The sequence below is a fragment of the Pithys albifrons genome, chromosome 2 (assembly GCF_047495875.1).
Source record: "Pithys albifrons albifrons isolate INPA30051 chromosome 2, PitAlb_v1, whole genome shotgun sequence".
Classification (NCBI taxonomy): domain Eukaryota; kingdom Metazoa; phylum Chordata; class Aves; order Passeriformes; family Thamnophilidae; genus Pithys; species Pithys albifrons.
The window spans coordinates 54,847,847-54,862,509 of NC_092459.1; the positions used below are offsets into that span (position 1 = coordinate 54,847,847).

Genomic DNA, 14,663 nt, shown 5'->3' on the forward strand with positions numbered 1-14,663 from the left:
GACACCATCTCAAATTCACTGAAATTGCTTTGTATATTTGCTTTTCCCATATTTTTGATTTTTCTTTGTCCAAGAGCAATGCTGAGGACTCAAACTTGAGTAAAGATTATATATCTAGTCCCTTTAGTGAGTCTGGAGTCCATCTCCCGACTCAGTAATACTATCAACTTGAGGATCAGCTGGTTAATACTGAGTTTATTGAGCTTGCAACCTAAATAGCAAAGCAAAAATGTTTTGAAGATGGCACTTAAGAAATCTTCCCCAAAACTGGTTGAAAAATAGTTTAAAAATAACCTAAAGAATAATAGGATATTGTGAAAGTATATTCCATATACTTGATGAAATTTGCACAGAATAGAAAGACTACAGTAATTATATGTTTTGTTATGTTCATCTTCTGTCTGAAGGCTTTGAAGTACTTAACTGCTCAGCATTTCTGAGATAGGGAAATTGTGAATTTGGTCCTAAAATAGATCTCCTTTTTAGCAAAGTTTGCCCTAAGCATAAGGTGCTGGTGTTATGTACATTTCCTCTAATGCATAAACATGTCTAGCTGGGATTGAAATACCATTGTACTGTCATTATGTCTGTGCTGGCATTATGAAAGCAAACAGTATCCTGTTTTTATCTGTGCTTAGAGCCTGAGGAAAGTAGTACATGTATCCAAATGCATATGCCACTCAGCTGTGAAAATAAAATTTTGTTATGAATGCCAACTCCATTATGGATGATGTAAAAGCAGTGATAGACACAACTGTTGGTTTAAAAATAATTTTGAAATAGTGTCTTAAATTTTCATAATCAGAGATACTGCAAGGGAAAAATAGATCATTTTGACTACCCAATAGCAATATGCTGGGATTCCTTCAGGAGTGCTGCTTATTTTCCTGTACTGCTAGAATTTCACTGCTCCTTGCGTTAGCCCAGTAGGTCTTCTAGCTATTTTTAATCTATACAGTTTTTCCTTTCAAATCTGAATGCCAGAAAGATACTTTATTTCCTTTTAATAAACAATTTCAGAAAGAAAATCCCGTTTCTACTTTCTTTGCATATCTAAGCAACTGCCTGGTACATGTAACAAAAAAGTGTGAAAGAAAAAAAAGAGTATAACATTTTTATAATTAGTTGGAAACATCTCTAGTTAATTATGGGGTAATAAACAGTGAACTGAATTCTTTCTGCTATGCTTTTTTTTGAAGATCAAAGTGTCCGTGTCCTCTGGAGGCAATTGTATTCGCACATACAGACCAGATATAAAGAAGGGAACATACAACACCGTCATTGTCAATGTGAAGACAGTAGTTGCTGACAATCTGCTTTTTTACCTTGGAAGTGCCAAGTTTGTGAGTCTGTTTCCTGCTTTTCATGTCAGAGTTGCTCGATCAAATCAGACTACTGACAAACACAGAAGATGAGAAAGGCTTTTTTTATTCCTCACAGAGGCTTCAAAGCAATAGTAGAGGGTCTAAGATAATCTAGACATTTGCTGGGTTTGGTATTAATATAGAAACTTCTAAAATATGAACAGTAAATTTTTTACATATATCTTTATTTTAACTAGATATGAAATAGCAGCATTGTATGTGAACTATGTTAGAGCTTTAAAATTCACAGTGCAACCAGTGTAATTTTGGAGTTGGTTGTGAGTTTTCACTTGGGAATGAAGTAACTAATAATATTGCACCTGTCAAATCTCCTATTTATTGTAATTTTAAGTCGACTACAATTTCAAGCATAAAAGTGGTGTCTGATTCAGTCTCCCATGAGGCCTGTAGCAGATAGACTTCTAGAATAACCAATAATAATTCAGTAAATGAGAAAAGTATTCTATTTCCAACATTTTGAACTATGTATTTTATTTACCTAATACAAAATGAAAAGGCTGTATGTATCATGTATCTCAACATCTTTCTGCCATCCAAGGGGTATTTCAAAAATATTTTTCTGAGTTAAATCTTTCTCTTGAGGGCTAAAATAGTAACCTTTCTATAATTCTGGCAGTCATTTTCTCATTTCTCTCATCACTGAGAGAAATTATTTGCCATGTTTGGCTTAAGATTCCTTGTTTGAACCAAGGAAAGCAGGAGAGTCTTATTTTAGATCACTGTGAGAATTATTGTTCATATTCTACTCTCTATATGTGAAGTTTTGGTCCCTCATTAGACCTTCTGAACTGTTAGGAGTTCTGGAAAACCTCCTTAATTAAAGTATGAGATTGTTTCTATTTTCATATTTTACATGTAGACTGACTTCTTGGCCATAGAGATGCGGAAGGGCAAGGTGAGCTTCCTGTGGGATGTGGGATCTGGAGTTGGACGGGTAGAGTATCCAGACCTGACTATTGATGATGGGTTTTGGTACCGGATTGAAGCCTCTAGGTAAGTATATATTTCATTTCCAAGATTTTAGAAAAAATGGCTAATATGAGAAATTCTTGTCTGGTTTAATGAAAGCTTTTGAACCTACATCTATTAGTACCAAAAGTATATACACTACAAATGCTATTGATAAGTGAATTGTTCTGTATCAAGGATTTGTTTTAATCACATCGTTCCCCAGTTGCATCAACAATCTATGACTGCTTATAGTCCCTTCTATTTACCTATCACCCTATTGATTCTCTTTTTCAACTAGCTTCCTTTTAAAATCAGTTGCGGGTTTTGGCACTCAAATGCATAACTATTCTTTTCTCCTTGAATTTTAAAGAGAAGCAGTTTTTTTGAATTTCTGGTCTTGACAGTACTGCAAATGGATGGTCTGTCACACAGCAGGATCTTGATTCTTACTCAAAATGTCATTTCCATAGGCAAAATGATCAAACTGGAGATATTTAAAAAATATACAGTTTATGAAAACTGAAGAAGGAAATATTCTTGGAATTTAAAATATATTTTGTAATCTGAGATCCACTGTTTAATGCTTTTGAACTTTAGAGATACTGCTATGTAAATATTCAAATTCCAGATTTTTTAGTTGAAGCTTATATTTTCCATTCAAATAGCAAACACACGACATATGGTGTAGTTATTACAGCATAAGGATTGCATAACTTTATAGCCTTTATCTTGAACAGATTTTACTAATTTAGATAACATCATCTGTATTATAGTTTGATAGAAAGCTGAATAATTTCTCCTGCATCATTACAGTTAATTTCACATAGTACTAAACATAGAATGGATAATATAGTCAGAAAACGAGAGAATGAAAGAGAAAGAAAACAAAGCACTCTAATTCTGGATATATGTATAGCTCTCAGAATAGGAAATGGCATCCAGTTTAAATAATTTAGTGAAATCACAGAAATCAGCCATTCAGAGCAAAGAATTAAATAAAATTATGGCATCATCTCCAGAAGCTGGCTTAATGAAAGTTTATTGCTATGAAAATGCAAACTGGGGTACAATACGAATTGTTGAAATCTTCCCCAGTTAATATTACGCATACTAAAGCAGCTTCATGACACAGTAAAGCCAGGCTTTCATTTACAAGAAAGCTGCTTCAGCAGAATGTGGAGCCAGGACATGGTATAAAATTCACACATCCTACAAAAGCCCATTACCTATTAGCTGGTTGTTCTGGATATATAGAGGGTGCATGCCATTAGTTTTGAACAAAGTGCTGGATCAGCAATTTAGAACAATTACAACTGCACAAATCAAACGTACAGAGCAGTGTTTGGGAGAATTACATTGCAGAGGCATTAGTTGGATTTGTGGAATTCAGATGAAGAGCTTGGGACTGATTTTGCATTCTTAAAGCAGACTTAACAAATCACGTAGCCTATGGAAGAGTCTTCAATTTTGAACATTTTAGTCTGTTTGATAACTCTCCTCTAGCCACCTTAATAAGCTGTTGGAGAGTTTTATTAATATCATTCCCTCACACATTTTCTCTGAATTTCTGCTCAGTTCCAGCCACAGACCTTTTCAGTCTGACAGAATCGCCTGAACAGCTGGAGCAGGGCATCTGTTTAGAATGTGGGCAGAAAACGAAATTCTGGCCTTGCTGAATTTTGCCATTGTTTTCAGTGGTGACAAGCGTTGATAATAATAATGATATGGTGTTAAACTCGCTGTAAGTTGATAGCAGTTCTTAATCAAGAATCCCAAAGGGTCTTAAAAAGAAGAGGTGTGGTGGCACAGAGGTTGGAAAATTCTTAAGGTCACTCGGCATTTCAAATGAAATCTCAATATGAAATATCTGTCTGTTGAGTAACAATCAGAGGTGTTCAGTTGATGCCTGCACCAAAATTTCCAGTTAGGTGAGGCTAAATTGATAATTACTGTATCTGTTTCTGAAGGACACTTTTAATTTTCATCACCTTTTATATAGAGCATACTGATCCTTTGCATTTTATTGTATATGCAGAGATTAGAATGAAAATATTTTGAATTCTTTTTAATGGAATAGAAGTAAACTTTGTTTCTATCAAAATTTCTAAAGGAATTCTCTATACATTGATAGTACAGAAATTTAACAAATGTCACAGAGTTACTCATCCGCTTACAGAAGCAAACCTAATTGGCATCAAGAACTGCAATCAATCAAAGTTTCAATTAACAAAGGAAAATCTGGCATAACAGTATGTGACAAAATGATTTAAAGCAGATTTACAACATGCAGATAATGTCAATTTTGTGAGGCAGTGAAATGGATGAGAGAATATTTTTGAGACTCACTAGATCAGTGAAACAATGTCACTTGACTTCAGCAGGCCTCAATTAGGAGCAGAACCTGATTAGTTGTGATTTTAATCAGCTGTGATTTAAGTATTACCATTGTTTTGATTGTTAATGACAGAGTTTAAGAAGTGTCCTTCCTTTGAGGACAAAGGATGCTTGAATCACAAATTCACTGTAGACACATCCAGTCTAGCTCAGGAAGAATTCAGTCTTGAGCTACTGTGGCAAATCGAAGCCATGCTTTTCAATGAAGACTGTGCTTTCAAGGGATCAAGGAGCAGAAGTTTCTACATGGTATTTTATAGTCTAATGTTGAAGACTTGCGAAAGTCAGCTCATTTACATCATACATCTCCAAAAGAGCCAACACCGCATGCATGACATTAAATAAATTTCTCATGGAATCCTAGAATATGCTGAGTTGGAAGGGACCCACAAGGATAATCAAGTCCAACTCCTGGCCCTGCACAGGACACGCCAAGAATCACACCGTGTGCCTGAGATTATTGTCCGAACACTTCTTCAACTCAGATAGGCCTGGTGCTGTGATCACTTTCATGGGGACTCTGTTCCTGTGCTTGACCACCCACTTGGTGAAGAACCTTTTGCTGTTATCCAACTGAAAGCTCCTCCAACTTAGCTTCATGTCATTTCCCCAAGTCCTGTCACTGGTCACAAGAGTGAAGAGGTCACTTCTTGGTCCTTTGCTTCCCCTCACAAGGAAGTTGTAACTCAATGAGTTCTCCTCTCAGTCTCCTCTCCTCCGGAGTGAACAGATCAAGTGACCTCAGCCAGTCCTCATACAGCTTCACCTCAAGGCCCTTCACCATCTTTGTGGCCCTCTTTTGGACACTCTACTAGCTTAGTATCTTTCTTATATCATGGTGCCCAAAACTACATACAATATTCAAGGTGAGGCTGCCCCAGTGCAGAGCAGATCAGGACAATCACCTCCCTCACCCAGCTGGTGATGCTGTGCCTGGTGCCCCCCAGGACACAGATGGCTCTCCTGGCTGCCAGGGCACTGCTGACTCATATTCAATCTGCTGCCAACCAGGACCCCCAGGGCCCTTTCCACTGTGCTGCTCTCCAGCCTCTTGTTCCCCAGTCTATACACATAACCAAGGTTGCCCTGTCCCAGCTGCAGAATCCTGCACTTGCCCTTTTTTAACTTCATACAACTGGGGACTGCCCATCTCTCTGATTTATTGAGGTCTCTCTGCAAAGCCTCCCTGCCCTTGAGGAACTGTCTTGGTTTGAGATAAGCAACTGCCAACCCTCCCGAGCACAGAGAGAAAAGCCTCCCTCCTAACACCAGGGAAAGGGAGGAAAAGAGAGGGGAAAGAAAAAAAACACTTCAAACTGCATTTATACTAAATCTACATATATTTTTCACAGAAAGAAAGAGATAATTAGAAGAGAGTACAAATATACACTCACACAAGTCTGCAACAACAAGTTCCCCACCTCAACTTCTTAACGAACACACAAATTCTACTGTCCTAACTACACATTACTTAAGAAGAAGCTTATTCCCCAGGGAGACAAACCCAAGCAGAAAGGAGAGACCCAGAACAACACATTTTACTTTCCTGAGGTACCCTGTGAGCCAGTGGTGGGCCTGTTCCTCTCCATCCCCCCTGGGACAGCATCGTGCGTCCTCCCAAGAGGAGGGCTGAGAAGCGACTGCCTTAACCACTCCCACACTGGTTCCTACTTCCCTGGAGATGATGTCATAATGTGGTATGGAATACAAAATTACTGGCCAGAAGAGGTCAGCTGTTAGCTCAGCCCAGCTCAAGTCAGCTGACAGCTTCGGCCTAATCCAAACTTCAGAGCCCAAATCTAGGCCCACCTAGGTGAACCCATAACATTCTCCACCCCTTATTCCATACCATATTATGTCACTCATATCTTAGGTTCTCATGCTTAAATACTCTTTATTTTTCCAGGGCTGTTTCCCACCCCTCCATAATGTGGCTAAAAGTCCATTAGGATGGGGTAGATATTTCAGATGGGAACACAGCAGTTCAACTCAGGTCATCTTATCTGATGGTTCATGTCTTTCAGTAGGGTTACCATCCTCTCTTCAGGAGTCTCTAGTTTCCCACTGGGGTTAAAATAGTGTTCACAGTCAGATCCACCCCTTGGCCTCATCCACCTACAGGTGGTCTGATGCGTCATAGGCCTATTGAGCCAGGAACAACCCTCCCCCAGCCAGTCCAGGGTGTGATGTTCTTCATCGGCTCGGCTCTTGGGCACATCAACACTCACACGACGGGTTTTCAATGATTCAACTCAAACCGCAGTGTCCCACCACACATCAACAGCATATGCAGGCTTCTCTTCATGTCTTTCTCCTTGGTCACACAGAAGTACTACAGTTCACCATGTGACCCATCCCCCTTAGCAGCAGTCCCAACAGCTTTGGCAGCCTCGGAAGCAGCCCCGACAGCAGCACAAGCAAGCAGCAGAGGCAGTAGCAGCCCCGGCGGCTCGCAGCCCTGGCTCGCTCGCAGCCCTGGCTCGCTCGCAGCCCTGGCTCGGCTCGCGGCCTCTCACGGCTCGCGGCCTCTCACGGCTCGCGGCGTCTCACGGCTCACAGCCTCTCATGGCTCGTGGCCTCTCACAGCCCACAGCCTCTCACGGCTCGCAGCCTCCCCCGGCTTGCTCGCAGCCCTGGCGGCAGCCCCACCAGTGACAGCTCTGGCTCCTGCGGGTCGCTCAGCACTGCGGGCGCTGGTTCCGGGCGCCGCATCTGTAGGGTTCTCTGCAGGGGGTTCCGCAGCTCCTCTTTTCCCTGTTCACTGGGGTCTCACAATGGCAAACACGCTTCACAACTGTGGATAACCTTAAGAATAGTGTTCACGGTTAAATCCACCCCTCGACTTTATCCACCTACAGGTGGCCTGAGGCACCATGGGCCCATCGAGCCAGGAACACCTCCTCCCCATGCCAGTCCAGGTGAGATGCTCCTCATCAGCTTGGCTCCTGGGCACATCAGCATTCACATGATGAGTCCTCAGGGATTCAAATCAAACAGCCATGTCTTGCCACACACGAACAGCTTACATAGGCCTCTCTTTTCTGCAGTGGCTACATTCACAGCAGACACCAGTCGAGCTGTTTGAACTCACAAAGACAGTGAAACAGTGAAAACGAGCATTCAACAGCAAGGGAGAGTTGTTTACATTTTCTGTTCTGGATGTACTTAAACAAGGCACTTATCAATCTATGTTTCTACAACAATCCTCCCGGGAAGCCTGCCAAGATTCTGGGACACCCGCCAAGGTCCTCCGTCGTTCCCGGGCTTCAGCACCATTAACTGTCTTGGTTTGAGATAAGCAACTGCCAACCCTCCCAAGCACAGAGAGAAAAGCCTCCCTCCTAACACCAGGGAAAGGGAGGAAAAGAGAGGGGAAAGAAAAAAACACTTCAAACTGCATTTATACTAAATCTACATATATTTTTCACAGAAAGAAAGAGATAATTAGAAGAGAGTACAAATATACACTCACACAAGTCTGCAACAACAAGTTCCCCACCTCAACTTCTTAACGAACACACAAATTCTACTGTCCTAACTACACATTACTTAAGAAGAAGCTTATTCCCCAGGGAGACAAACCCAAGCAGAAAGGAGAGACCCAGAACAACACATTTTACTTTCCTGAGGTACCCTGTGAGCCAGTGGTGGGCCTGTTCCTCTCCATCCCCCCTGGGACAGCATCGTGCGTCCTCCCAAGAGGAGGGCTGAGAAGCGACTGCCTTAACCACTCCCACACTGGTTCCTACTTCCCTGGAGATGATGTCATAATGTGGTATGGAATACAAAGTTACTGGCCAGAAGAGGTCAACTGTTAGCTCAGTCCAGCTCAAGTCAGCTGACAGCTTCGGCCTAATCCAAATTTCAGAGCCCAAATCTAGGCCCACCTAGGTGAACCCATAACAACAGCTCTTCCCAATTTAGTGCCCTATCACTACCTTTTCACATATCAGCCACATAATGCTGGTACATCTTCTATAATCCTCCAGTTTTACAGGACTGACTATCACTAGAACAATATCTTCTAACCCAATGACTTGTCATGCACAGGATAGAAATGTCTTTTTGCTGTCAAGTTAGGCAAGATCTCTCTTCAAGCTCTATTGTCCTCCATAAATAAGAGAGAATTATTTATGGAAGAGGCTCCATTGTTAGCATTTCAGCCTGTTTGAAGACGAAAGACATCCGTACTATTTGTGAGTTATTAGATACCCTAAAAAGTGTCAGTCTGCTCAGTGACTTTTGTATTATTGCATTTAAATGTTTCTAAACTGGAATCCTGATTGCAGCACAATATAGATTGGAAGTGCCAGTAACTTTCTTTCAGAGAGCATTAGACTTCCACAGTTTTAAAATAAATTTTAGCATCTTCTAGTCTTTCGACAATTATTACATAGAGAACTTTTATCCTCTAAAGGGCTTCATATCAATAAACTTCCTGCAATAAAGCAGTTGCAACTTAGACCCACACAAGTCCATAGGGATGGGATTCACCCAAGACTACTGAGGGAGCTGGTGGAAGATCTTACCAGGCCACTTTCAGTCATTTACCAGCAGTCCTGTTCAAGTGGGAACATCCCAGGTGATTGAAGTTAGTAAATGTTGACACCCATCTACAAGAAGAGTCAGAAAAAAGATTCAGAGAACTATAGGCTTGTCAATCTGAACTCGCTGCCAGGGAAGGTCATAAAGCCTGGGAATCAGGCCCAGCCAGAGTGGGTTTACAAAAAACAGGTCCTGCTTCAGTAACCCAATCTCCTTCTATGGAAAGGTGACCTGCCTACCAGATAGGGGAAAGGCTATGGATATTGCTACCTTGACTTTAGTAAAGCCTTTGACACTGTATCCCACAACAATCTCCTGGAGAACCTGGCTGCTTATGGCTTGGGCAGGTGAACTATTTGCTGGGTAAAAACCTGTGTGGATGCCTGAGCCCAGAGCCTGGTGGTGAATGAAGTCACATCCAGCTGATGGCCAGTCACAGGTGGTGTTCCCCAAGGCTCACTGTTGTGGTCAGTTTTGTTTTACATCTTCATCAGCAACCCGGACAAGGCATTAAGGGCACCTTCAGTCAATTCACAGATGCCACCAATTTGGTTGAGAGTGTCGATCTGCTGAAGGGCAGGAAGGCTCTGCAGAGGGATCTGGACAGGCTGGATTGTTGGGCTGAGTCCGGTTGTATAAGGCCAAGTGCCAGGTCTTGCACTTGGGTCACAACAACCCCATGCAGTGCTACAGCCTGGGGGCACAGTGGCTGGAAAGCTGCCCCTTGGAGAAGGACCTGGGAGTGCTGGTCAACAGTGATTGAACATGAGCCAGCAGTGTGCCTAAGTAGCCAAGAAGGCTAGTGTCATCCTGGCCTGTATCAGCAATAGTGTGGCCAGGAGGACAAGCAAAGTGATATCCCCCTGTACTCGGCACTGGGGAGGCCACACCTTGAATCCTGTGTTCAGTTTTGGGCCACTCATTACAAGAAAGACATCGAGGTGCTGGAGTGTGTCCAGAGAAGAGCAACAGAGCTGGTAAATGATCTGGAACGTAAGTCCTATGAGGACTGGCTATGGCAGCTGGGGTTGTTTAGCCTGGAGAAAAGGAGGCTCAGGGGAGATCTTACCACTTTCTGTAACTACCTGAAAGAAGGTTGTAGGCAGGTGGAGATCAGCCTCTTCTCCAAGGTAACAAATGTCAGGACAAGAGGAAATGGCCTCAAGTTGTGCCAGGGGAGGTTTAGATTAGATATTAGGAAATTGTATTTTTATAGAAGGAGTTGTACATCATTGGAACAGGCTGATCAGAGAATTGGTGGAGTCACCACTTCTAGAAGTGTTCAAAAAACACGTGGATATGGCACTTGAGGACATGATTTAATGATGAACATGGTTGTGCTAGGTTGCTGGTTGGATGAGATGATCTTAAAGGTCTTTTCCAACCGTTAACAGTTCTATGATTCTGAAAAAAAATCAAGTAAAAGTTGGATTTTCTGCTTCATAGAAAGCTATCTACTTAGCATTTAGTTGATTTTAAAATACCAGGTGAAATATTGCTATTAAAAAGAATTTTAAAAAATCTTTAGAATAATGTGGATAGCTCTAGCACACTTTTTTAGAATTATTGCAACATCATATTTGCATGCCCCAGATGTCACTTTGGAGATTCCATGGGAAACTGAAACTTCCATCCTTATGATTTCCAGAGATTCCAGGTCAAGGTATAGGTGGGTAACCAAAGAGCTCCAGTGCTTTTTTGCAAATACATATTTTTCACGTTGGAAGCCTTGAGATCCCTGACTACAAAGCAGGCAAGACTGCATAGATCTACAAAGGTACTCACCATTGATTGGAAACCCTCTAAATGTTAACTGCAACCATCCTTCACCATTTAGGAGCATTTCATCAAAACTGAAATATCTAAAATAAATTATTATTTTTTAATTGAAATTGCTTGGTTTTCAGTCCCATGTTATTTCTTAAGAAAACTATCAACTCGTTCTGGCTTTTGGGGTTATAGATTCTGAGACAAAAGAGTTTCTGAAGAGCATTTTTTAGCATAGTTTTACAGGATATTTTTACCCTCTAGAGCTCCAGTCCAGTAAATTTTCAAAATCAAGAACTTCTCTAAATGCTTTATGTATCGTGACAGGATTTAGGTCATACTCCATGCCTATTTCTAGATTCTGTGTGTTGATCTATCTGTTTGGGATTAAACACTCATTTATGGTGTGACTATATGTGCCTAATAGTTTACTTCTTTTGAGTAGTAACCTTTCTATGAGAAGCTGCTATCCATACTAAATTGATATTATGGAAATTATTGCAAAGGATTTAAAATTATTTAAGTTTCCCTTCAAATACCTTTCTGTATATCTAAAAGGCTAGGATGAATCATCTTCCCACATTCTCTTCCTTCTGTTGTAAATACATGTCAGCAAACTCTTTCTATGCCACTTACTACATTAATATAACCTAAGGAGTAAAAGAAGAACTGATGCATGGTAACAAATGGCAAAGTCTGTTGTCATCATTACCATCAATATTTGATGTGATGCATAGAGAACAATATGGTAACGTTCTTAAACATAATGGGGTTTGTGCCTCTTTGATAAGCAACCAGAGAGCTCCACTGCAGAAAATGTAAACTCAGTGCATCACAGTGAAGGAAACTGAAGTACTTCATCAAAGGATCATTCATTTCAGTTCAAATACAATCTAATAAACCTTATGAAATTCAGAAATTTCATTTGGAAACTCTCCTGAAACATTTGTTATGTGAAGAAACAATTACTTAACACTAATTTCATTAGAATAATTTTTAAAATGCAACTTCCTTGTTTTAGTCAAACTCCACTTCATGTGTATAGTGAATTTTGTTCCAAAAGGGCATTCAGGTGAGAAAAAAAATCTGACTTTATGATCATGTCTTTAACTTAGGCAGGCATAATAGCCTGTTCATTTGTATCAAAATGGAGTATAATCAGGTGAGTAATACATGCCTCTGTTAAAAGGTGCTATATAAAGTGGACTTTTCCCATATTTGATGTAACTACTGACTTTGTATTCTTAAATTATTTCTTTTAAATCCCTAGGACTGGGAAAAATGGCACAATATCAGTGCGAGCTCTGGATGGTCCTAAAGCCAGCATCGTGCCAGCCACATTCAGTGCTGTCTCTCCACCTGGATATACCATTCTGGATGTCGATGTTAATGCTGTGCTGTTTGTTGGTGGTTTAACTGAAAAAATTAAGGTAATGTTTTGTCTGGTGCTAGTGTATTAACTGGCTGCTTATGTGGACAAATTTTGTTATTGCTTAAAATAGAAATACTAAATTTTAATATGCTGGTATCATTGTAGTAGGTGCTTTAATAGCAAGTAGTGAACCTGCACTCTTGAAAGATTATTGGAATTAGCATACACCTAGGTGCATAGACCTGAGATTTCACTGCCCGTACTGTTAACTTATAATCAGAAGTCCTGTGGCTGTATTGATGTAGCATTTAGCTCAAGCAACTCGTTCCTGCTCGATAGCCGGACGCTCTACCTTGAACATACTGCTGCTCTGACAGGCTTTCAGTATCATAGTGACAGGAATTCATTTCTGTTTCCATACATTTCTGGTCTCCTAACAATGTGTATAACAATATATTTTCCTCAGCATTCAGGGTTTTTATTTTGTCATGTATCCACAGAATCACTTCCTCCTTTGCAGTCTCCTACTGATGTTTCCGCTTTATTTTCTTCATTTTTTGTTTCCTCTCTTGTACTACTCCTCTTTTTAACTTCCACCTGCATCAGACCCCTAATCTATTTTCTCTTGGTTTTGCCTGTTCATTGCTTTGATGACTTCCTCTACCTCACTGTCCTGGGTTGAGCTGGCAAAAACGCCAACTTGTCCAGGACAGAGTGAAAGGGCTCCTCCTCCCCCCAACCAGCCAAGGGAAAAAGAAGAGGGAGAGGAAAAAAACCCCTCAAAGCAGTTTTATGCTGAAACTAACTACATGTATTTATACAGAAAAGAGAAAATTAGGAGAAAACTACAATATAACACACACTTACACAAGTTACATATATATATAACAAGGAATAAACTTCCCACTCCCCAATTAGTACAAAGCAAAGTCTATTAAACTAGATCTGTAAGTACTCTAAGAGACACATAGCAAGAAACAGAAAGAGTAACAACAAAAATGTTTCTACTTCCCTGAATTTAAACAAAATGCAAGCAGAGGCAGCAGGGGCAGGTGCAAGGCCTGCTCCAAGACAGAAGCTGGCTCATGTCCGGCTTGTACCTTGGCCATAGCAGAACTGACTAAGCCACTCCCACACACTGGATTTTACACCCTTTGAGATGATGCAATATGGTATGGAATACAATATTATTGGCTAGAAGAAGTCAGCTGTTAGCTAGCCCAGCCCAGCTCAAATCAGCTGACACTCCCAGGCCTAGCTGAACTTTTAAAACCTAAATTTAGGCCCATCTGGCCAAACCCATAACACTCACTAAACTGAAAGAGAGTGAATAGAAGATTTATGCTAAATAGAGTGGATGGAAATCTTTTAAAAAAAATGTTCTCCAATAAAAGCCAATTAGCACTCATTTTCTAGTGGCATTAATTGCAAAACAATTAACAATTTTTTTCCTGGTCAATATTTTAGTGTTAAAAAAAGCTAAAATTTAGACCTTTCCAAAATAGTGAACTCAAAGAACTTTTTTTGCTCTAAAGTTTTTATATGCCCTTGAGGGTTAAAATAACACAACATACAAAAGAGTTGAAATGCAAAACTCTGATGTCAGAACAGCTGTTTTCAATATCAATAAGTTCTCTAAGTATTTTCTGAAGAACTCTATTTCATCCTAGTCAGGAATAGTGTCCTGAATTCTTTTTTCCTTCAGTTAAATAAAGACAAGGGCATACGTAGGAAGGCAGTCTATTGTAAGTTTGGTATGACTGGTATATTTGCAGCTTAGGGTTTTAAACACTATCAGATTTGTTTTGTTCAAATGTAATTGTGAATTAAAAGATAACTTCAGGGTTTTTTTGAATTTCTATCATCATGTGGTACAGCTCTCTGGCTTACAAAATGAAGACCCTAACTGAAACTTCTCTAAAACTATGAAGCTCTTTGGACATTTAATCAAGGTCACTGATATATTTTAAATCTTTGAATCTGCTTTTTCATAATATTGGGATTTGGAGTGCTTTACAGTTGTTCTACAGTTTTGTCCACATCCCTTGTTGCATGCATCTTTGCAATGTATTCAAAAAGAAGGTTCATTTTCAGTTTTTAAAAACATCTTTCATCTGACTTGAGTAGAAAACTATGATACTCAGATGTCATGAATTTCTTAGAAGTGACATTAAGTTCATATTTGTTGCTAATTAAAACCTTTCCAATTACCCTGGGAAATATCAGTAGCACATTAATTCTTTTAAGTC

General features: G+C 40.2%; 1 protein-coding gene across 1 annotated transcript in view; it reads left to right on the forward strand.

Moving 5' to 3' along the window:
• Positions 1-14,663, forward strand: part of LAMA2 (laminin subunit alpha 2) — a 369,190-nt gene that overhangs the window by 319,558 nt on the left and 34,969 nt on the right. Inside the window, exons 45-47 of the mRNA XM_071549053.1 lie at positions 1,200-1,343; positions 2,245-2,378; positions 12,313-12,472. Coding sequence (XP_071405154.1) covers positions 1,200-1,343; positions 2,245-2,378; positions 12,313-12,472 — 438 coding nt within the window. The remainder of the gene's footprint in view (positions 1-1,199; positions 1,344-2,244; positions 2,379-12,312; positions 12,473-14,663) is intronic.